At 43.8% G+C, this 24,950-nt stretch overlaps 1 protein-coding gene across 2 annotated transcripts in view; it reads right to left on the bottom strand.

Annotated features, from left to right (window-relative positions):
- Window positions 1–19,361, bottom strand: part of LOC120104023 (uncharacterized) — a 57,327-nt gene extending 37,966 nt beyond the window's left edge. The window contains exons 1-6 of one of the 2 annotated variants that reach the window (XM_088708964.1): window positions 19,157–19,361; window positions 18,213–18,254; window positions 17,471–17,516; window positions 8,832–8,945; window positions 6,851–6,956; window positions 3,208–3,327 (exon numbers count right to left, since the gene is read on the bottom strand). In XM_088708964.1, coding sequence (XP_088565090.1) covers window positions 3,208–3,327; window positions 6,851–6,956; window positions 8,832–8,945; window positions 17,471–17,500 — 370 coding nt within the window. In that variant the 5' untranslated portion in view covers window positions 17,501–17,516; window positions 18,213–18,254; window positions 19,157–19,361. Of the gene's footprint in view, window positions 1–3,207; window positions 3,328–6,850; window positions 6,957–8,831; window positions 8,946–17,470; window positions 17,517–18,212; window positions 18,255–19,156 lie in introns of those variants that run through there. The other variant, XM_039129702.2, reaches the window with a different exon arrangement.
- Window positions 19,362–24,950: the final 5,589 nt, after the last annotated feature.

The following is a 24,950-nucleotide window of genomic DNA, read 5'->3' as shown; positions in this document are numbered from 1 at the left end:
TGTGTTTCTGTGGATTTTCGTATCAAATTTCTTTTGGTATTATAGTGCACATATTTAGGACCTTTTTATTATAAGAAAGATTCATCTTTTCTATGGTTTAGAATGGCTTATTTGTCTAGATAGATCCAGAATTATCATTGAGTGTTCTAAATTATTTCTCATTTCATAGCAAATAGAAGTATTTGTAACCAAAGTCAAAGGTTTTTTTCCAGCATGCAAGCATGTTATTAATTTTCAACCCCATGCATGGCAAGCTAGAAAGCATGGATATTTGAAATGGCATGCTATGTTTGTATCAATGCGATATTGGCAGGATATTCCTAGGATATGCGTTCAATGCTGATGTTAAGTATCTTGTTGTTCAAAATTTTAAAAAAAATACTCTAGATACTTTAATAGTACATCTAAGATATTTCCCTGATACTATAAGATTGAGGGGCGGGCTTCCTCTACTTTTGTCCAAATGAATGTTAAATTTTTAATGATAAGTGACTAAACTTGGAGTTTGTAATGTAGATATTATATAATAGAGTATGGATTGAGACCAGGAGATTTGAGTGATTACTAAATGATGAGTTTGTGAAAGTTAATTATGTTATTTTGATTGCATGCTATGCTTTATAAATATTTTATATAGATAAATATATACCCATTACCATGTCCTAATCATATTGTATCTTGCTTTTTCAAGTATATTTGTATCGTGTTGCATCCTTATGCCAGATCCTATAGAATCCATGTCAAGCCATCAGCAAATCATTCCAAATTTGAATTGCAAAAAGTGTTGTCATGTCTTAAATATCCAGAAGTGTCACAATTCCCCAAAACCCAAAAAACTTTTATATATTAGTCCCTAAAATATTTTATATTTGCTTATTGATCCCTGTCTTTTCTATATTTGCATTTTCATCCATGAAATTTTGTAACTTATTGCTTATACATCCCTCAGGTTAGCTAGATGAGGATGGAATATTTTACTTTTGTTCTCTTAAAATTGTCAATTTCATATATTCTCAACTTTTTTTCCCTAAATCAAACGTAACCAACCTCTTAACCTATGCATCTCCATCACCTATCATCCCATCCTGATCGAGAAAAGGGCAAAGTGAGTGAGAAGAAGCTAAGTCCCAGCCTCATTCACTATTAAAACAAAGGCAATTTCGTCCCTCTGCAAACCTGGCTAACCTTAACGAGGTTCCAATCAACGGAAACTAGTAGACTGACTGAAATCCATCCTATAACTTTGAAACATGCTTCCAGTGAAGCATTTTCTTGGCACCATTTGTTTCACAAAATATCTTCAATCACCATTTTCTGAAACTTTTTCTTCCTAAGATTCCTAATCTACCTTCCTTTATAGTACTTACCTCACAAAACTTTGTTCTACAAATCCTCACTATTCTCCACTCTCTTAAGACATCTCCTGGTATGCCATCCTGCATACATCAAAACTTCTACGGTTCTACCCATAGTCCCCCCTCACTAACGGTGTCATACATCACCACATTTAACAAGATGTAACCTCAATTGTACAATAAACTTTTTCCTCCATTATAAGCGATCATATCTTTGACACTAGATAAATAATTGCACACTAGTACAGTATCACTTTCCATAAATAATTGCCAAAGAGTTAAAAGCTTAAGCCATGTTTAAATGTTAAAATTTGCTAGGTTAAAAGCTTAAACTAGTAAGATAGAAATGCATGACAATTTTAAACATTCATGGAGGTAACTTCTAGTTATAAAAAAAGTATAAGCCTCACATCCACAATAAAATGGTATTCTAATTCCAATAATCATATTCTGTACATCTCATTCTTGAATTTGAAGAACTCAAATTTTTCCAAATATGTCAAGTTCTTTTAGGAGAGGAGACCACCAACACTTTAATTACACAAGTCCAGATTTTTGGAATGCACCATCCAAGAATCAAACTCAGAATCTCTGGTTTCTAAGTCAAGGGGTGTGACCAATAAGGCAATCCCCAATTCAACAAAACATATCAAGTTAAAATGATACAATTTATATTTTGGTGATGTGATTAATTTATTAAAACTTAAAACTAGGAAGTGAACTATGCTGAATATAACCTTTCTCCAAAATGTCTCCAATATTCTTTACTCTAACTACATTTCTTTTTTGCTTCAAGTGTTCTCTCTCTTTTAAAATTTACTTGAAATTACAAAATTTGAAATTTTTGAGTCACCCAAAAATCTAAGGTGCACAGCACAAAAATGGCAAGTTACAGCCAAGCTTGAGCTCATAGCTATTGTTTTATCTCTCTTTCCTCTATATGAACTGTGAAATATCAATGCCTTATTCTCCTATTCGCTTAAGCTTCTGGATTCAATTGATTAGTTAACATGATATCAGAACCAAATATGTTGGGGTCAGGAGTTTGAATTCCCCCCTATTCTAGATATTTTATAGTTAACTCAGTTATTATCTTGACCAGTCCCAGTCATTGTTATCCCGACTCATTTTAGTCATATGATCCCTCCACGTGCATAGTCCGATATGTCCAGGGGGAGGTTAACAAAAACAATGAATATATTGTTTTTAGTTAAGCCAATATATATTGTTGACCCTTTCTCTATTATCTTAAGCTTTTGGACCCAATTTATCGGGTTCAAAACAATAACAAAAACAAGCAACTTGAATAATAACAATACCTTCAACAACATTTATCAAAAGTTTATAGATGAAGAAGTACCTCATAAAGTGAGCCAACCATGATTTTTTTCATTAAATTAAAACAATGAATAAAACAGAAATGATGTCCAGTTTAATTAATCGACATTATCAATAATACAGTGTGATTGACGAAATCTGAAGGAATTCATAAAATTGGTATACATATTCAATATTTTTTTTTCATTTGCACATCACAAATAATTCAAGTTCGGAGTGTTACAACGTGCAGCAATACAATATTTTCTTGATCATGAGAAGTATGTTCAGTATGTTTTGCACTGTCGTATGTTCATTTTCAAAAAAACAGCATACAAAATTCCAAAACAAAATATTGTTTAAAATGAACATTCCAATTAATTTACAAAAGGAAATACTGATAATTGATAAAGAAATCCAAATAATATTCAGGCAAATGGTAAATACATGACAAGGAAAGGTTGCATAAATAAAAAAGTACCCATATGGAAGAAGAATCTCTAGGCAAAGCAATTACAGATGGAAAAATTTTTACCCATGCTATTAGCCTGCTTCTCAAGGAGCATATTGAAAAAAGCTAACTGGCCTTTTAGAAGTAGCCTGACATAATATACCCTAAAAAAGTCAGGATTATCTTGCTGAAGCCGCTCCCATACTGAAAGTGGAGAAAAATATTAAACATTAGGGAAAATGCATATCAGATAAACAATCTCTATATTCTTTCTTACGTTACATGTTTTACTGTACAATATAAAAGAGAGGAGACTTTTAGTTAACAGAAATTTCCTAAAATATAAGTTCCCGTCTTTTCTTTAAGTATACCAGCTTAATTCAGTGAGAAAAATATTGCAGATTATATGTTCATATAATACAAAAAAATCCATAAGAATGCATATTCCATTTGCAAATTCAAAAAGAAAAAAAAGGATCTTAAAATCTAAGGAAGATTATGATTTAATACAATCTAATAAATATATGGAAGGACAACCACAAATACTGAGCAAAACATATGGGGGAAAAGGCAGTTTTCACTCTTCATTGTGTTGGTACATTCAACAAGTAACCCATTCATATTGACAGGAAAGCTTCCATGCAATGACACGCCCAAACTGGTGCTAGATCATAAGGAAAATATTGATCATAACAAAAACTATCAAACCTTTTCCACATAATAAGCTATTGCTGGTTCTATTCAAATGTTTCTTGGACTTCTGGTAACATGTTTGTGTCAGGTAGATGCCCTGCACTTTAGATACGTAATAGACTCTTGATGGCTTGAAAGGATCAGGGTATACTAACACACTTCCAAGAACAAATATTAATTTTCTGCAATGATGAAGTGGGAAATCATTTTGTCAGCTAGATGTCATGCACTTCAGACAGAACTGGACTGAATCAGACCTGAATCAACCCGGTGTCATTGGCACCACTTGGGATGAAGCTTAAAGGTGTTTTTAATTCTTTTTCCTTCTGTTTACCTGCGCTGTCACCCCATACTATGGTTTTAAAACCTTCAGCGGGATCTGTTAACCTTTTGGGTCGACTTGGATTCCCACGCCTAACATATTGGTTATTGCAACTTCTTTCATGTCCTTCACAACATCTATGTTAGCTTAGGTCCTGTTCTCTTTCCTAACCTGCAAACACAAGTTTGGCAATGGCTCCTTGCTAGATGACTAGATGAAACAAAAATAGTTTCAAGATACAAGTTATGTGAATTAGATTATTTTTGCTATGTATAATGGTCCAAGTTAGATTAGGTTTAAGTCTTTAATTTTATTAAAGATTTATTTTCTGTTACTTTAGTCTTGAAGAGTTGATGGTGTTCAGTTTAAGGGGTTAATTTGCTGTTATTTTCTAAATTAATGGCCCTTCATTAGTTGTTTCAAAGTATGTAAAAATTATATATATTTCATATATAATTGACTGACTTTTAGGGATGTCTTATCGGGTTTTACAGACCTATTTTAATAGGATCAGAGATTTTAAATCCTCCTTTAAGTGTAAGAATTAGGATATTTTATTTATGCTCAAAATTATTTTTATGTTGATTTTGGTGGTTTTCTACATAGGATCCTCCATGAATCCAGATTTTGTTATTTTCTTCATAAATTCTTTTGTTCCATTAGGAAAAGAGTAATGGTGTTTAATTCCAAAGCAATTAATTTGAATGGTTTTTAGGCTATAGGCTCTAATGCTGTATTTCCTAGAAGTATGAGATCATAGAGGATTATTAGGCTGCTAGCACATCTGTACAGGGTTTGGGATTAATTTCTGCAATGGCTTGATGTAGTTTGCTGCATCAGATCACCCAGCCAAATACAACTTGCTATGTTTGGTAAAGTTTGACTAGGGTATGATGCAGCATAAAGGCACCATTAGATTGAAAAAGGATCTGATGGGTCAATTTTGGATTTGGATCCACCATATCAGTACTTTTCTGGTACAGATAACCAATATCAATATGACATTAGCACGATACTGGAAATGATTGCAGATCAGGATTATACATATCTAATATTCCAATTTAAGTGTGGAATGGATCTGACACCTGATTTCTACCATTAGATACACCAAAGTGCCAAAGGGACATATCTTTGAGTCAAAAAAATCTTTCAAATTCATAGTTTAGATAAAGAAACCATTAAAGAAAAGGCCTTAGGAGCTTTGGATATCTACATGTTCTTCACAATTTTACACGTCAATCAAGAAAGCCGAGCTCTGTGCTCCTCAATTCTATTGTCCAGTTACAGGCTGTTCAGGACCCTGAGCTATGTGGCTAGGATTTTAAGAGGAGTTTGGTGCATACTCCAAGTTCCCTTAGATCATGTCTGCAATGGCTAAACATTGAATGGGAATATAAGGTCCGAGGCCTTCAAATCACCCCATTGATATCATTGACAATCTCCAACTATTCACTTAACCTTTTGTTCTAGCTTCTGCTTTCCCTTTATTTGATGATTGCTTTCACTTATCAGTTCAATGAATTTCCATGATCTCATGGTAGATCAGATACAGTAGAGTTTCAAGATAGATTTTTTTCTTGTAGTTCATTGACATTTGCAGCTTCTTTGATCAGGAAGCAAGTTGATTATTCAACTGAAAGGATTAAGTGATCTTTATTTATTTGATTGGTAAGAGAAGAGATTTCTTCCTTCATTTTACTTAACCCAAAACTATAATGACAAGAGCATCTGATGCAATTTAGAATATTTATCTTTTGATATCCTTGCCTGCTTCTAAGCATTAAAGAGTTGATAATTTCTGTCCTAGAGGTCAAACTGTAATTTTCACCAATAGTCTACTTTTTTTTTTGGGTGGGTTGGGTGGGGGGGGGGGGGGGGGGGGGACGGGGGAGCCCAACTTGAGTTGTCAAGGTGATCTCAAGACCATGGTGCAGGACTTACATTAGATAGAACTAAGAGGAAAAAAAATGATAAATAGAACTTGTGATTTGCATTCTTCAGCTAACTGATTTAGAATAAGTTAGATTTTTTTTTAATTTAAATTGTAAACACTCAGGTACTTAATTAGGTTGGTTTTTACGTCATATTTTAAGCAGGATTAGAGTCTCTGAGTCTACTTTAGCAATATGTTATGTGACAGAAATTCTCAAAGACGCTAACAATGAATTTTATGGTGATTTTGATGGCTTTCTGTATATGATTCCATGGGAATCCTACTTTTGTTATTTTCAGAAGAGTCATTGGTTATTTTTTATCTGAAAAAAGTTATAGGTCTCTTAATGTAGAGAGAGAGAATCTAGAGAGGCAGTTAAGCTATAAATAATACCTAAATAGTTACTATTAGCAGAATACTCTATGATAGTCAAGTTTTGCGGTTATTTCTGTACTCCATTTTTTTTCTCTGTTTTTTTCTCTCTTTGAGCTCAATGATTCAATCCTGATCATAAATACAAATGCATCATCATTTTAAGGTCATCAGGTTCCATCTACAGTTTACAAAAGATAGCCGGACATGAAGAACTACTACAAATGGACTTCACAACTTGATGAAAAAAGCAGATAGATATTAAAAAGAACAATTTATGATCATAATCTAGATTTCCAGGAAAAAGAATTGTAGGGGGCGAACGATAAAAGTTAAAATATAACCATGTTTTATGTAAAATTCAAGTTCATCTCAAGTGAAAGAAAGATGGTTTTCCATGGAAGTACCAGTTTCAGTCAATACACGTTCTATTTTTTGTTCCTTCCACAGAGTTTCCACAGTTTGTTTCTGGTTCATGTACAACATAAGGCAGCGCTCAATCATATTCTTTACCTGAAAATAAAATTAGAACATAAAATACATTTCCAGTGAGGGTGAGATAATTATTTCTTATGTAGATATTGGTGTTCATGTCATATAAGTTCTTCCTAGAAATTTCACAACACTTGAATGATATGCAAATACGGATATGAGAGAGAGCTTATTAGCATTTAAACAATTAACCTTGCAAAAGCAAACTAACCTAGAGACTAACTTGTTATGTTCCAAGAAATTTAATTTTTGGAAGGTAAAAGTAAAACACCAATATAACAAAGAATGAATTTGTCACTAATCCTAAAGTTGATTTTGTTGTCCATGATCTTACCTTTTCATTGGGAGGGGTTAGGAAGATGTTGTAAATAAAGCCACAGCACACCATGCATTGTAATAGAAAGTTAACAACTAAGGTCATGAGCTTACCTTTATGTTTCTAGAATCTTGATTAATTATCAGGATTCAAGATCACTACATGGTAGACTTGAAGAAAAGTGAGATTGAGAGAAAGGAGACAGAAGATCTAATTTGCCAACATGGATTCTCTATTGTTTAGAAGTTCGATTAGCATACAAGGTGAGCCATTGAGGACAGAAGGTGGCCAATACAAGTAATATATCAAACAGAATTACATAATTATAAGGATGACATTTAACTTGTCCTCAAGCTAAAGCATGTACAACATGACAGCCCAGTAAGAAAACAAATTCCAACTTCGGTGTCCTTCCTTTCACATCTGGAAACATGCTTGTTGTTTGATCTCTGAAACTAGCGTACACGGACCTAATCTAAGAAATATCCATGACTTCCAACTTGCAATTAATAAAGTATAGTTTGCTTTGATATTCACCATTTTCTCTTAACAGGTTCAATCTTGACCATACGAGAGCTGTCTGCTTATCATGGTATGGAACATTCTATAGGAAAAGGGACCACTTCTGCTCTTCAACCGCCCAAGTTAAACATAATATGTGCAGAAAGCAAGCATTCCACGCATGAACATGAACCACATTCTACTCTCTCTGTTCACAGCATGAACACATTGTTTTTAACAAATGTGGAGATGCCTGTTATTAATCTTCAGTCGACTATGTAGCATTCCACCATTGAATTTCTTTATCTTTTAATTTCTCAATGCTATTCTCTCAAGAAAACAATGAATGATCATTCTCCTGTAACAAGATGGCCATGCCAGCAGAACTAAATATCTAAATTAGGAAACAAAACATGGAAATATGATTTTCTAGGAGTACGCATGAAACAGACAACTAGCAGAGAAATACCAAGCAATGTAACAGTTACAAAAATCAACTTATTTTACTATTCTTCTGAATCCCCACGGGCCAACTGAAAGTTTGTTCAATTTACTCGCATTTATATTTTTTCCTTGTCCTACCTCTAAATTTCTTTAGTTTAGATTGAGAGAATAACAACAATCAGGACTAAAGACTAATGATACTTCATCCCAGTTCAAACAGAGGAAGTGGTCATTGGTCGTTACGGTTTTACATGCCCACATTAAATCAAAAGATATCAATTCATTGAACAAATCCCCAATTACCAATCAAGAGATTAGGTCATCTACCATATCACTAAATTCTTCAGTTGCAGACTCTGGGACCACCTGCTCTTCTGTAACAGCAAGAGTCAAAACTGGATAATAACTATGAAACAAAAGCAAAATTCATTACTCAGAAACTACTAAAATTACTATACCAAGTTTCCAACAACTTGGTATCATAAGATTTATGCACCAAGTTTGACGTCATCGTAGCTATTAAGTAGAAGGGAAGCAATTCTTGCAAGAATTCGCAAAAAAAAAGGGGGGGGAAATTAAGGAAAACAGAGAAAACAGGAAAAAGGTCGTTAAGATGAGTGAAAAGATTTTCTTACCCAGTTTACATCTTCAAAAGTCACACTTCTCTCTCGTGTCTCTGTCATCTCTCTAGTCTCTCTGATCTCTCTTTCCGCTTTTCTTCTACCCATTGTTTTGCCGGCGTTACCAAACTGAACAAGAACTCAGGAGATTAAAAAGAAAAAATCTACAGTGCATAAATTAATCGAATCTTAAAAAAATCAACTGAATGCCAATCTTTCAGCCATTCCATCAAAGACCTCATAAAAATATGATTTAAAATTTGAAAAGGAAAACAAAAAGGATTGATATGATTTAAAATTCAAAAAGGAAAACAAGAGCATATAACATGTTTTTCAAATAAAATTTAACATGCCTAACCCATTTTATTGAATACAAAACATATGTCGAAACTTAATCAGTTTATCAAACAATTTGGAAATCACACTTGAAGTATTGGGTTACTTACCTCTTCTCGCTTAATTCCTACTTCAGGTAGGCGAATCAGGTTCGCCTGTTAACATTTAATTAATTTTTTGTAAATTTCAGAGCTAAGCAAAATCCAAAAATAATACTACTGGACTCGGCCCAACAGGACTCCCAAGGTTGGCCTCTAATTAGTTTATTTATAAAAATTCATTTTAGGGGCCAATACCTAATTATATAGTGCTATTTTGTATAAAGCTTGAGTAAAGGGACCAAGCAAATATAGTTGGGGACATTTATGTAATAAATCTTTCCTATAGGGATCAAATACAAATTACAGAAGATCTTTTTTTAAAATAATATTCTGGCTTAACTACAATTCTATTTATTGGCCGGATCCGGGTTCGGTTCCGGACTCGGATCTGAACTGGGCCCAACTGGACTGGATTGGGCCCAAGTTGGGCCTGCAGTGGACAGGGCCCAACGGCCCATCACAGTGCTCACGGCCCACAGTGGGCCTTCTTCCTCACCGAGCTCCCCACGGACAGGGGAGATGGGAGAACGGAAGAGGAAGGGGGATCGGCGGGGTGGTTGGCCTGGGTGGCCGGGGGGGGGGGGGGGGGGCCGTCGCTCGGTCGACGGCCAGCCGACCGCAGCAGCGGCCGGCGGTCGCTGCGGCGACGGGCATGAAGACAACCGAGCATGGTCTCGGTTTGGGGCCAAAACAAAGGGAAAAATCAAGGATAAATGGCAATGGAACGAAGAGCCAAAGAAGGGGCTTATCGGCGGTCGACGGAGGCGGCGGATCCCGGCCGCAGGGGGCTCAGTCCGGTGGTCAAGTGGCAGCGACGGCGGTGGGGCTTTCCGACAGCCAAAACAAATCTTGGAACAGGGGATGGCCCACGAAGGGGCTTCGGACGGTTGATCGGACGGGAGGGCACGCCGGTCACCAAGGAGAGGAGGAGGGAAGGAGGGAGGAGGAGGAGGAAAAGGGGGCTCGGAGGTGACCGATTGAGTAGAAAATGGGGGTTTTTATCAACCCCCCCTCGTAACGGCTCTCCGCCGCGAAAATCGCGGCGGTCGAGCGAAATCCGCGGCCGCGGTTGGCCCCGGATTGACCGGAGGGGGGGTGCCGCGGGATACCCGCGGCGCCCTTGCCCCGTTTGTCCCCGGAGGAACCGGAGAGGATCGCCATCGCGATCCTCTGCTCCGGCTCTTCCCAAAAGAAGAATGGGGCTGAAGTCGGCTGGCGCTGCCGACTTCAGCCCGTATCTCACAGTATCACAGCGCTTCACGTAATGTTTCCCTTTTAAATGAAGGATGTGCATTGCTCGTGCCAAGAACTTTTTGAGTCGCCCCGTCGACGGCCAGCCGACCGCAGCGGCGGCCGGCGGTCGCTGCGGCGACGGGCATGAAGACAACCGAGCATGGTCTCGGTTTGGGGCCAAAACAAAGGAAAAAATCAAGGATAAATGGCAATGGAACGAAGAGCCAAAGAAGGGGCTTACCGGCGGTCGACGGAGGCGGCGGATCCCGGCCGCAGGGGGCTCAGTCCGGTGGTCAAGTGGAGGCGACGGCGGTGGGGCTTTCCGACAGCCAAAACAAATCTTGGAACAGGGGATGGCCCACGAAGGGGCTTCGGACGGTTGATCGGACGGGAGGGCACGCCGGTCACCAAGGAGAGGAGGAGGGAAGGAGGGAGGAGGAGGAGGAAAAGGGGGCTCGGAGGTGACCGATTGAGTAGAAAATGGGGGGTTTTTATCAACCCCCCTCGTAACAGCTCTCCGCCGCGAAAATCGCGGCGGTCGAGCGAAATCCGCGGCCGCGGTTGGCCCCGGATTGACCGGAGGGGGGGTGCCGCGGGATACCCGCGGCGCCCTGGCCCCATTTGTCCCCGGAGGAACCGAAGAGGATCGCCATCGCGATCCTCTGCTCCGGCTCTTCCCAAAAGAAGAATGGGGCTGAAGTCGGCTGGCGCTGCCGACTTCAGCCCGTATCTCACAGTATCACAGCGTTTCACGGAATGTTTCCCTTTTAAATGAAGGATGTGCATTGCTCGTGCCAAGAACTTTTTGAGTCGCCCGGTCGACGGCCAGCCGACCGCAGCGGCGGCCGGCGGTCGCTGCGGCGATGGGCATGAAGACAACCGAGCATGGTCTCGGTTTGGGGCCAAAACAAAGGGAAAAATTAAGGATAAATGGCAATGGAACGAAGAGCCAAGGAAGGGGCTTACCGGCGGTCGACGGAGGCGGCGGATCCCGGCCGCAGGGGGCTCAGTCCGGTGGTCAAGTGGCAGCGACGGCGGTGGGGCTTTCCGACAGCCAAAAAAAATCTTGGAACAGGGGATGGCCCACGAAGGGGCTTCGGACGGTTGATCGGACGGGAGGGCACGCCGGTCACCAAGGAGAGGAGGAGGGAAGGAGGGAGGAGGAGGAGGAAAAGGGGGCTCGGAGGTGACCGATTGAGTAGAAAATGGGGGTTTTTATCAACCCCCCCTCGTAACGGCTCTCCGCCGCGAAAATCGCGGCGGTCGAGCGAAATCCGCGGCCGCGGTTGGCCCCGGATTGACCGGAGGGGGGGTGCCGCGGGATACCCGCGGCGCCCTTGCCCCGTTTGTCCCCGGAGGAACCGGAGAGGATCGCCATCGCGATCCTCTGCTCCGGCTCTTCCCAAAAGAAGAATGGGGCAGAAGTCGGCTGGCGCTGCCGACTTCAGCCCGTATCTCACAGTATCACAGCGCTTCACGTAATATTTCCCTTTTAAATGAAGGATGTGCATTGCTCGTGCCAAGAACTTTTTGAGTCGCCCGATCGACGGCCAGCCGACCGCAGCGGCGGCCGGCGGTCGCTGCGACGACGGGCATGAAGACAACCGAGCATGGTCTCGGTTTGGGGCCAAAACAAAGGGAAAAATCAAGGATAAATGGCAATGGAACGAAGAGCCAAAGAAGGGGCTTACCGGCGGTCGACGGAGGCGGCGGATCCCGGCCGCAGGGGGCTCAGTCCGGTGGTCAAGTGGCGGCGACGGCGGTGGGGCTTTCCGACAGCCAAAACAAATCTTGGAACAGGGGATGGCCCACGAAGGGGCTTCGGACGGTTGATCGGACGGGAGGGCACGCCGGTCACCAAGGAGAGGAGGAGGGAAGGAGGGAGGAGGAGGAGGAAAAGGGGGCTCGGAGGTGACCGATTGAGTAGAAAATGGGGGGTTTTTATCAACCCCCCTCGTAACGGCTCTCCGCCGCGAAAATCGCGGCGGTCGAGCGAAATCCGCGGCCGCGGTTGGCCCCGGATTGACCGGAGGGGGGGTGCCGCGGGATACCCGCGGCGCCCTTGCCCCGTTTGTCCCCGGAGGAACCGGAGAGGATCGCCATCGCGATCCTCTGCTCCGGCTCTTCCCAAAAGAAGAATGGGGCTGAAGTCGGCTGGCGCTGCCGACTTCAGCCCGTATCTCACAGTATCACAGCGCTTCACGTAATGTTTCCCTTTTAAATGAAGGATGTGCATTGCTCGTGCCAAGAACTTTTTGAGTCGCCCGGTCGACGGCCAGCCGACCGCAGCGGCGGCCGGCGGTCGCTGCGGCGACGGGCATGAAGACAACCGAGCATGGTCTCGATTTGGGGCCAAAACAAAGGGAAAAATCAAGGATAAATGGCAATGGAACGAAGAGCCAAGGAAGGGGCTTACCGGCGGTCGACGGAGGCGGCGGATCCCGGCCGCAGGGGGCTCAGTCCGGTGATCAAGTGGCGGCGACGGCGGTGGGGCTTTCCGACAGCCAAAACAAATCTTGGAACAGGGGATGGCCCACGAAGGGGTTTCGGACGGTTGATTGGACGGGAGGGCACGCCGGTCACCAAGGAGAGGAGGAGGGAAGGAGGGAGGAGGAGGAGGAAAAGGGGGCTCGGAGGTGACCGATTGAGTAGAAAATGGGGGGTTTTTATCAACCCCCCTCGTAACGGCTCTCCGCCGCGAAAATCGCGGCGGTCGAGCGAAATCCGCGGCCGCGGTTGGCCTCGGATTGACCGGAGGGGGGGTGTCGCGGGATACCCGCGGCGCCCTTGCCCCGTTTGTCCCCGGAGGAACCGGAGAGGATCGCCATCGCGATCCTCTGCTCCGGCTCTTCCCAAAAGAAGAATGGGGCTGAAGTCGGCAGGCGCTGCCGACTTCAGCCCGTATCTCACAGTATCACAGCGCTTCATGTAACGTTTCCCTTTTAAATGAAGGATGTGCATTGCTCGTGCTAAGAACTTTTTGAGTCGCCCGGTCGACGGCCAGCCGACCGCAGCGGCGGCCGGCGGTCGCTGCGACGACGGGCATGAAGACAACCGAGCATGGTCTCGTTTTGGGGCCAAAACAAAGGGAAAAATCAAGGATAAATGGCAATGGAACGAAGAGCCAAGGAAGGGGCTTACCGGCGGTCGACGGAGGCGGCGGATCCCGGCCGCAGGGGGCTCCGTCCGGTGGTCAAGTGGCGGCGACGGCGGTGGGGCTTTCCGACAGCCAAAACAAATCTTGGAACAGGGGATGGCCCACGAAGGGGCTTCGGACGGTTGATCGGACGGGAGGGCACGCCGGTCACCAAGGAGAGGAGGAGGGAAGGAGGGAGGAGGAGGAGGAAAAGGGGGCTCGGAGGTGACCGATTGAGTAGAAAATGGGGGGTTTTTATCAACCCCCCTCGTAACGGCTCTCCGCCGCGAAAATCGCGGCGGTCGAGCGAAATCCGCGGCCGCGGTTGGCCCCGGATTGACCGGAGGGGGGGTGCCGCGGGATACCCGCGGCGCCCTTGCCCCGTTTGTCCCCGGAGGAACCGGAGAGGATCGCCATCGCGATCCTCTGCTCCGGCTCTTCCCAAAAGAAGCATGGGGCTGAAGTCGGCTGGCGCTGCCGACTTCAGCCCGTATCTCACAGTATCACAGCGCTTCACGTAATATTTCCCTTTTAAATGAAGGATGTGCATTGCTCGTGCCAAGAACTTTTTGAGTCGCCCGGTCGACGGCCAGCCGACCGCAGCGGCGGCCGGCGGTCGCTGCGACGACGGGCATGAAGACAACCGAGCATGGTCTCGGTTTGGGGCCAAAACAAAGGGAAAAATCAAGGATAAATGGCAATGGAACGAAGAGCCAAGGAAGGGGCTTACCGGCGGTCGACGGAGGCGGCGGATCCCGGCCGCAGGGGGCTCAGTCCGGTGGTCAAGTGGCGGCGACGGCGGTGGGGCTTTCCGACAGCCAAAACAAATCTTGGAACAGGGGATGGCCCACGAAGGGGCTTCGGACGGTTGATCGGACGGGAGGGCACGCCGGTCACCAAGGAGAGGAGGAGGGAAGGAGGGAGGAGGAGGAGGAAAAGGGGGCTCGGAGGTGACCGATTGAGTAGAAAATGGGGGGTTTTTATCAACCCCCCCTCGTAACGGCTCTCCGCCGCGAAAATCGCGGCGGTCGAGCGAAATCCGCGGCCGCGGTTGGCCCCGGATTGACCGGAGGGGGGGTGCCGCGGGATACCCGCGGCGCCCTAGCCCCGTTTGTCCCCGGAGGAACCGAAGAGGATCGCCATCGCGATCCTCTGCTCCGGCTCTTCCCAAAACAAGAATGGGGCTGAAGTCGGCTGGCGCTGCCGACTTCAGCCCGTATCTCACAGTATCACAGCGCTTCACGTAATGTTTCCCTTTTAAATGAAGGATGTGCATTGCTCGTGCCAAGAACTTTTTGAGTCGCCCGGTCGACGGCCAGCCGACCGCAGCGGCGGCCGGCGGTCGCTGCGGCGACGGGCATGAAGACAACCGAGCATGGTCTCGGTTTGGGGCCAAAACAAAGGAAAAAATCAAGGATAAATGGCAATGGAACGAAGAGCCAAGGAAGGGGCTTACCGGCGGTCGACGGAGGCGGCGGATCCCGGCCGCAGGGGGCTCAGTCCGGTGGTCAAGTGGCGGCGACGGCGGTGGGGCTTTCCGACAGCCAAAACAAATCTTGGAACAGGGGATGGCCCACGAAGGGGCTTCGGACGGTTGATCGGACGGGAGGGCACGCCGGTCACCAAGGAGAGGAGGAGGGAAGGAGGGAGGAGGAGGAGGAAAAGGGGGCTCGGAGGTGACCGATTGAGTAGAAAATGGGGGGTTTTTATCAAACCCCCCTCGTAACGGCTCTCCGCCGCGAAAATCGCGGCGGTCGAGCGAAATCCGCGGCCGCGGTTGGCCCCGGATTGACCGGAGGGGGGGTGCCGCGGGATACCCGCGGCGCCCTTGCCCCGTTTGTCCCCGGAGGAACCGAAGAGGATCGCCATCGCGATCCTCTGCTCCGGCTCTTCCCAAAAGAAGAATGGGGCTGAAGTCGGCTGGCGCTGCCGACTTCAGCCCGTATCTCACAGTATCACAGCGCTTCACGTAATGTTTCCCTTTTAAATGAAGGATGTGCATTGCTCGTGCCAAGAACTTTTTGAGTCGCCCGGTCGACGGCCAGCCGACCGCAGCGGCGGCCGACGGTCGCTGCGGCGACGGGCATGAAGACAACCGAGCATGGTCTCGGTTTGGGGCCAAAACAAAGGGAAAAATCAAGGATAAATGGCAATGGAACGAAGAGCCAAGGAAGGGGCTTACCGGCGGTCGACGGAGGCGGCGGATCCCGGCCGCAGGGGGCTCAGTCCGGTGGTCAAGTGGCGGCGACGGCGGTGGGGCTTTCCGACAGCCAAAACAAATCTTGGAACAGGGGATGGCCCACGAAGGGGCTTCGGACGGTTGATCGGACGGGAGGGCACGCCGGTCACCAAGGAGAGGAGGAGGGAAGGAGGGAGGAGGAGGAGGAAAAGGGGGCTCGGAGGTGACCGATTGAGTAGAAAATGGGGGGTTTTTATCAACCCCCCCTCGTAACGGCTCTCCGCCGCGAAAATCGCGGCGGTCAAGCGAAATCCGCGGCCGCGGTTGGCCCCGGATTGACCGGAGGGGTATCCCGCGGCGCCCTTGCCCCGTTTGTCCCCGGAGGAACCGGAGAGGATCGCCATCGCGATCCTCTGCTCTGGCTCTTCCCAAAAGAAGAATGGGGCTGAAGTCGGCTGGCGCTGCCGACTTCAGCCCGTATCTTACAGTATCACAGCGCTTCATGTAATGTTTCCCTTTTAAATGAAGGATGTGCATTGCTCGTGCCAAGAACTTTTTGAGTCGCCCGGTCGACGGCCAGCCGACCGCAGCGGCGGCCGGCGGTCGCTGCGACGACGGGCATGAAGACAACCGAGCATGGTCTCGGTTTGGGGCCAAAACAAAGGGAAAAATCAAGGATAAATGGCAATGGAACGAAGAGCCAAGGAAGGGGCTTACCGGCGGTCGACGGAGGCGGCGGATCCCGGCCGCAGGGGGCTCAGTCCGGTGGTCAAGTGGCGGCGACGGCGGTGGGGCTTTCCGACAGCCAAAACAAATCTTGGAACAGGGGATGGCCCACGAAGGGGCTTCGGACGGTTGATCGGACGGGAGGGCACGCCGGTCACCAAGGAGAGGAGGAGGGAAGGAGGGAGGAGGAGGAGGAAAAGGGGGCTCGGAGGTGACCGATTGAGTAGAAAATGGGGGGTTTTTATCAACCCCCCCTCGTAACGGCTCTCCGCCGCGAAAATCGATTTTCGCGGCGGTCGAGCGAAATCCGCGGCCGCGGTTGGCCCCGGATTGACCGGAGGGGGGGTGCCGCGGGATACCCGCGGCGCCCTTGCCCCGTTTGTCCCCGGAGGAACCGGAGAGGATCGCCATCGCGATCCTCTGCTCCGGCTCTTCCCAAAAGAAGAATGGGGCTGAAGTCGGCTGGCGCTGCCGACTTCAGCCCGTATCTCACAGTATCACAGCGCTTCACGTAATGTTTCCCTTTTAAATGAAGGATGTGCATTGCTCGTGCCAAGTACTAGTTTATATAATACCACATGGTCATCTCTTCCAAAGTTTTTGACCTTTTTCCTTAAAAAAAAAAGAACTTTTTGAGTCATCATGGTATAGAAACCATAATATTATTTGATAAGAAACAAAACATGGAAATATGATTTTCTTGGAGTACGCATGAAACAGACAACTAGCAGAGAAATATCAAGCAATGTAATGTCACGCCCCGAACCCGGGGCCCGGGGCGCGAGCAGACGCCGCGCACCTGCAGGGCGGACCCCGCAGGCACGCAAGGCAGATAAATCAGATCAACCATCAATAACTAATTAAAGATAAATTCCAGTTTTCATATCAAATGTCCATATATATACATAAGACAAAAGAAAATCCATATCTACTAGCTAACTACATCATGATCACTCCATCCCGTAATCCCCATAATCACATGTCATCACCTGAAAAAATGTAAATAGTAGGAGTGAGCTAACAGCTCAGTAGGCGACATCATGCAATAAAGTCATCATAAAACATGTCATAATGCATATAAAAGCAGCTAAACTCATAAATCCAAAAATCCACACCATAATCTGTAAACCCGATCCGAGACTCAAAATAACTCAACCGCATGACTACGGCCACATCACCCAGTGGCATGGTTACACCGAAGTGCCAATACAACTCTCCGAAGAGCCGCTCCACTGAGCCAACGCACCACTGTGCCGCACCCCCTGGTGCCAAACTCACGCTCCACTGAGCCAACGCACCACTGTGCCGCACCCCCTGGTGCCAAACTCACGCTCCACTGAGCCGCTCCGAAGAGCAAAACGCACCCCTGTGCCGCCACTATTCTATCACCGGTGGTCGCGGTGTCGGAACCAGTTCCTCAGTACAAGTCGACAGGACCAACGTATCATCCCATTGGCGGGGTCTAGACTATAGTCACGCGGTCTTTAAAAATCAATAAATAAATTTTCCACATCGTAAATTTCCAAATCAAATTCATGATTATGCTCCCAATAATAAAGCACATAACAGTTTATGAAATTAAATATTTAATTCTAATTCTAACACATATTGCCAATAATAAAACATAACACCAACATATGCAAGATACATGTTAAAATTCTACTTTAAAGCAATAGGCCACCTACCTGGGTTCGCTTAAAAATTCCTGCCACAAATATCACGAACCCCTGATTAAAACACAAACATTAATTATTTAATTAACTAAGAAACATAATTTAAACTATTTCTAATCCCTTAAACCCTTAAGTTCATAGATCCCTAAAATGAGCCCCTAATATCAGACTTAGACCCTAAGAACAAGTAAACTAAAACCCAAAATCAGAACCCTTTAAACTCACAGCCGATTGTGGCCCAAAACAGATTGGGCCCAATTGAACCAAACCAGATTACAGGCCCAGATCAGATCTCGGGCCCAAACCAACCCAGCCCACAGATCCAATTTGGTTCAACTCAGCCCAACACAGATTTTCCAACCCAAATTCTTGACTCAGATTCAGACCCTAATCAGAACCCATTCACGGAATAGGTGGAACCGGTTCACAGTTTAGACCCGGTTCAAAGTCTGGTTCACCATTAAGGCACGGATTTCAAAGCAAGGAAAAACACCCAGACCGAAGAAAGAAGAAGAAGAAGAAAGAGAAGAAGAAGAAGGAAGAGAAGAAGAAAAAGAAGAAGAAGAAGAGGGAAAGGAAGAAGGGGGGGGGGGGGGGTGGCTGGTGGTTCCGGTCGGCCCTCGGTGGCCGACCGTGGCCCTCGGCGGCGGCGCTCGGCCAGCCGCCGCCGGCCACGATGCTGTCACAGGCGGCGGAAGGGAAGAAGAAGAGAAGAAGGAGAGAGAGAGAGAGGAAGAAAAGGGAGGAAAGAGAGGGAGACCGGGGCTGGAAGCTCGGCCCCCGTTCACCCACCTCCGGCCGAACTCATTTCCGCCGGATTGACCCCGACCGGCCACCGTCGGCCGGCCAAAATTCACCAAATCTTTCCCGAAACAGGGGAAGGTAAAACCGAATGGCTCCCCATCTTTTCTCTCCCCTTAAATTCATAGAACAAATAGATAGGTTGTTTTCCTCACCTCCGGTCGTCGACGAGTGGTTCCCCGGCGGCGATGGCGGCTCCGGCGACGCCTACGGCTCCGGCGACCGTCTCTAGAAGAGGGGAAAATGAAGAGAAAGGGATGGGCTCTCAGAGAAAAGAGAAAGGGAGAGAGAGAGGGAGAGAGGGAGAGGGAGAGAGGGGAAGAGGGAAGAGGAAAGAGCGGGGGGCTTGCGGGGGTTTCGCTGGCCGTTTGGCCGGCGTGTTCATCGTGGGAAGACCACGATGAACAGACTGAAGTCGGCAATGGTTGCCGACTTCAGTTCATTGGGCCCACGAACGGGCCCAATTTTCGGTCTTTACATGTAACACTTACAAAAATCAACTTATTCACTATTCTTCTGAATCCCCACGGGCCAACTGAAAGTTTGTTCAATTTACTCGCATTTATATTTTTTCCTTGTCCTACCTCTAAATTTCTTTAGTTTAGATTGAGAGAATAACAACAATCAGGACTAAAGACTAATGATACTTCATCCCAGTTCAAACAGAGGAAGTGGTCATTGGTCGTTACGGTTTTACATGCCCACATTAAATCAAAAGATATCAATTCATTGAACAAATCCCCAATTACCAATCAAGAGATTAGGTCATCTACCATATCACTAAATTCTTCAGTTGCAGACTCTGGGACCACCTGCTCTTCTGTAACAGCAAGAGTCAAAACTGGATAATAACTATGAAACAAAAGCAAAATTCATTACTCAGAAACTACTAAAATTACTATACCAAGTTTCCAACAACTTGGTATCATAAGATTTATGCACCAAGTTTGACGTCATCGTAGCTATTAAGTAGAAGGGAAGCAATTCTTGCAAGAATTCGCAAAAAAAAAGGGGGGGGAAATTAAGGAAAACAGAGAAAACAGGAAAAAGGTCGTTAAGATGAGTGAAAAGATTTTCTTACCCAGTTTACATCTTCAAAAGTCACACTTCTCTCTCGTGTCTCTGTCATCTCTCTAGTCTCTCTGATCTCTCTTTCCGCTTTTCTTCTACCCATTGTTTTGCCGGCGTTACCAAACTGAACAAGAACTCAGGAGATTAAAAAGAAAAAATCTACAGTGCATAAATTAATCGAATCTTAAAAAAATCAACTGAATGCCAATCTTTCAGCCATTCCATCAAAGACCTCATAAAAATATGATTTAAAATTTGAAAAGGAAAACAAAAAGGATTGATATGATTTAAAATTCAAAAAGGAAAAAAAGAGAGAAGTGATTGGTTAATCACAGGTCAAAGAAAATACACCAAAACCCATATTCCGGTGAAAAATTCAGAAAAAAAAAGAATTACGAATATAGTCCAGTGAAAGAAAATACGTTGTATGTGTATTGGGGGAGGGGGGGTGGGGGCTGGGAGTGGGGTTGGAGGGAGGGAGAGGCCTTCGTGAGCTCGAGAAGTCTCTAATGGCGCTATTGCTCCTACGATGAAATATCGAATCTTCCGCTTATATACAAAGGTTTGAGAGAGAGAGAGGAATAGAGAAGGACGGAGAGAGGCGGGTACTCGCGCGCGGCGCGGAGTGGGGGGAAGAACGGAGTACGGAAGAAGGAGAGTGGACCCCAGGAGAACCGTTTTGGACTCGGATAACTAATTTCAGTTAGACTCAACTTCATTAGAAATTTAGAATCCCGCAATTTATGCAGTTTATTGCAAATGAAACTCTACAGTATTGTACCAAAATATATATATATATACGGTAACTGCACAGGCCATTTTATCCGTCAACAATATGACAACCTCTTGCATATTAGTCCTTAACATTTTCTTGTTTTCCATCTTAAATCATTAATTTATTTATATTTGCTTATTGGTTAACATAAAAAATCAAAGCAAATATATCCTGGATTTGAGTTAACTATGGTAGTTATGATAAAAATTTCTTTCTTTTTTATTTACGCATCCTAAAAAATCAAAATACAAAACACGAACTGTTCTGGCCCTAGGGACTTCTATGATCATGTGGCTATGGGTTATGAAGATAGCCATGGTTTAGGCAGGTTGAATGGTTCTTTGATGATCTTCTTCCTCTTTTCTTCCCTTCTTCGCGTCGGCCGACCACCATCGCCGGCGGTGCTGCGGCTGAAGGCTGCCATCGCCGGAGCTCGACCACCTTGGGCCACCATCGCCCTGATCCAAGAAGAAGAGGGTGAGATCGAGCTCTTTCCTATTTTGGAGAAAAAAATAGAGCCCTCTATCTTCTTTCTCTCTCCTCTCTCTCTCTTTCCCTCTTCTATCTCTTTTAGTTTCTCTCTTTTGTTTCTTTCTCTTCGCATGGTTCTATGGACTTAGTAGGAGGATCCTAATGTTCTCATTGTTGATCCGGGCTGACCCCAGTACCCCAGTACAGTGTTCTGGACCAGTATCGCTGCAACCACCCATTGTGCTAACCTTACTCCGACCATCGTTAAGCATCGTTGGACTCTATTATCATGAATCTCTCTTGTGTAACATGTATCGTGGTCTGATTCTCGTTTCATGATTTATCTGGCTTGATTGGCAAGAGCGGATCGACTCGGATCGTCGGACGCTGCTACCTAGTCGACTCTTATCCGTCCTACGCCCAACTATTATTAGCCACCATTGGACCTATAATTGATAACCCTGATCTATTATCTTGATTCAATATATGTTTCTTTATCAGATGAATTGAGTTATACTGTAGTGACTAATTCAAACAATTAGGCGTTGTTATCTAGTTGGCCATATCCTCCTATGCGAATCTATTTTCATAGGCAAGCCCTGGTTTTGTATGGAGCTACAATCTTCCGGACAGAAAGAAGCCCAACGAGATCTTATACTTTAGTTTCTCTTTTTTTTTTCCTTCTCTTGCTATTTTCTCTCCTAGTTGGATCTGAAACAAATTGGTAGTCCTAGATTAATATATAATGATGGACCCTATAGTGGAGCCGTAGAGAGTCTAGGTTGTTGGATACCTCGGATAATTTTTTATGTTGATTTAGTTCTGGATTCTCATATATCTTCGAGTCTTTTTCTCTGCCTGCATTATGACACAGGGCACAGTGGCCTTGCGCCTGGCCTTTTCGAGCCAGCCCACTAGCCTAAGTCAAGTGCAGGCTAGTCAATGGACTGCCCCTCACAAAATGTCTAAGGGACATAACATGTCAATCTACAAAAAAAAATGACATTAATATGAAAATAAAAGATTTTAGTGCATATGCAGGAAATTCTATATTTTATATTCGGTAAACTTTATTTTATAAAATATTACTAGCATTGATCACCGGGGCAACACTATTTGTTATGATGTAAGATTAAGACATTTTAAAATTATGTCCAATAATGACTGCACTTAGGCTTTTTTGTTACATTTTCTTATTGAATAATGACGTAAAAGAGAGAGCGAAGATGAAGTGACTGAAACAAGCAGACATGAAAATAGGCTTATGTCCAAAATAGTTAGTGTATGGAGCTAATGATATATGACCACTTGTTCATATATAATGTACCAAGCTCCATGGGCATCTATACATGACTTGAAATTAAATTATTCATTGAGTATAAAAGCAAATACCTTGTAAATTGTCTCCAATTTTAAGTCATCATAAAATAAGTGGTTATTTGATCAAATGGATCAAGGTACAATCTCATTCAAATTGAACTTTTATTTAAATATCCCCAAACACATTTTACATCTCATAACCTTAAATTGAGGTAAAACCCTAACTCTTGAAAAATATTTAATTTTGGTAATTAGTATTGGATTAGACAGGATGGGAAAAAATATAGGATTAGAGGTAGTGTGAGCATCAAAATTCAAAAATTACAAAATTATTAAATAATTAATTAAATTAGTATTGTGAGGTGAGTTAGTTTTTTGATTATATAAAATATTGATTTTAAATTAATTAGATATGTAAGGTGTACCATGGGTAGAAGAATGGTACTATAGATTGTCAATCAAGACTCAAGCATGACACTATATGTACGGATGTAATCGAATCGGGTACTACTGTACTAGTATATCCATATCCATGTTTGTTTTATTTGACAAGTACAAATATAGATACGGATGTTAGTCGAATATAAAATTTATATTACTATTTATTTTGAATAGATATGGATATGAATCGAATACCAAAAGTATGGATATAAATACGGATATAAGTCAGATAATTAAACTTTATGATCATAAAATTAAAAATATTACTAAGTAGATGATAAATCAAGTTACTATATAGCATGTGGATGTGATCATTTATTTCTCTTACAAGTTCATAAATGCTATGTAAAATTAAATAAGATAACAAAAAGAATCGGATATTCGGATATAGATCGGCTATTTGTATATCCATATATATATATATATATATATATATGTATGGGGGCCCGACCCGGATCCAAGTAGCGGATGGGGTTTGTGGAAGATTTCACTCCTCTACCTGAGATTATGAGTAAGCTTGGTCGATCTCCCCGGAAGCACCCCACTTCGGTGTGAGTGGGATCTAAAGTTGTAACAAATTCTCCTTATATATATATTTTCTTTAACAGACATAGATATTAGACGGATGCTCAAATTTCTATCGATATACAAATAGATTCGGATATGAAAATAGATCCAGACGGATATTGTCCAATCCATTTTCATCCCTAACACTATGGATTATCAGTCATGGGCTGAAGTGTGGTACTATGGATTTTCAGTCATGGGCTAAAGCATAATACTATAATTTGCCACTATGAGCTGAAGCATGGTAGTATGTTTTGCCAGTTACGGGCTGAAATGTGGCATTATAGTTTGCCACGACCAACAGAAGCATCTACTATTAATTGCCAATCATGGGCTAAAGCATGATTGTAAATAACCCAAAGCTGAAAAGATAACTGGTATTAGATTTAGATCCTGCTAGTTAGAAAATAACAGATAAGTGATTATTTGATATATGACCATTGAATAAAACAATTATTTTGATGATATATGATCCATTAGTTTTAAATAGAAAGGTCATTTGATAATATATGATGCATATATGTGTACATTAGTTTGTTTGAACAATGTTAGATAGATGGTATGTGATTTCATGATATTTGTATCTATTCTAATATTGATTATTTGCTATTTTCTACCCTTAAATTATTTATGTTGATGCATGGATGGAGAGGATTTTAACTGAGCTGGCTCATACCATTTTGTCACTTTTCTTTTCATAGTTGTAAGATACTTGGTACTTCCCTATATTTTAGGATTACTAGTGGGAGGATGAATAGTTAGAGCATTTTGATACCATTCAGTTAGATAACTGAGATTTATAATTGGACAACTTTTATTATTTGCCAATGATGAGATTTCTTTATCTTGTCATGAAATGAGAATTACTATTGTCTAGTAACATTGATGTTGTATTTCAATAAATAAGTCTTGCGTATTCTCTCGAGTCTTGTCCTAAAGAACATGCATCCATGTCATGTAGCCGATCTGAGTTATGGGCTAGGGGCACATCAAAACTGGCATCAGGCGGACCAAATCTATAGCCTATGTGGACTAGAAGCATGATAGAATGGGCTATTGGCTATTTGGATGGGGCTTTTGAGGGTTCACCGCAAGCCAATTATAGTATTTGTGATTGGATTTAATTAAATTTGGACTCTTAAATTGGCATGAATGCTAGGTTTAAAAAGGGATAGAGGGGATGTGTAAGGAATCGTGTGGGCATATGTTTAGTCCTACACATGTGGGCATATGTTAGGTCCTACATCGGTAATGCATCAAGAAGGTTTAAAAAATAATACTTTTTGGATTTTTTTTAATGAGAT

Source organism: Phoenix dactylifera, chromosome 12 (genome assembly GCF_051530095.1).
Source record: "Phoenix dactylifera cultivar Ajwa chromosome 12, Ajwa_hap1_PhDact_Kaust_v1.1, whole genome shotgun sequence".
Taxonomy (NCBI): domain Eukaryota; kingdom Viridiplantae; phylum Streptophyta; class Magnoliopsida; order Arecales; family Arecaceae; genus Phoenix; species Phoenix dactylifera.
Note: the sequence above shows the minus strand (reverse complement) of the source record. Positions and strands in the feature narration are given on the sequence as shown.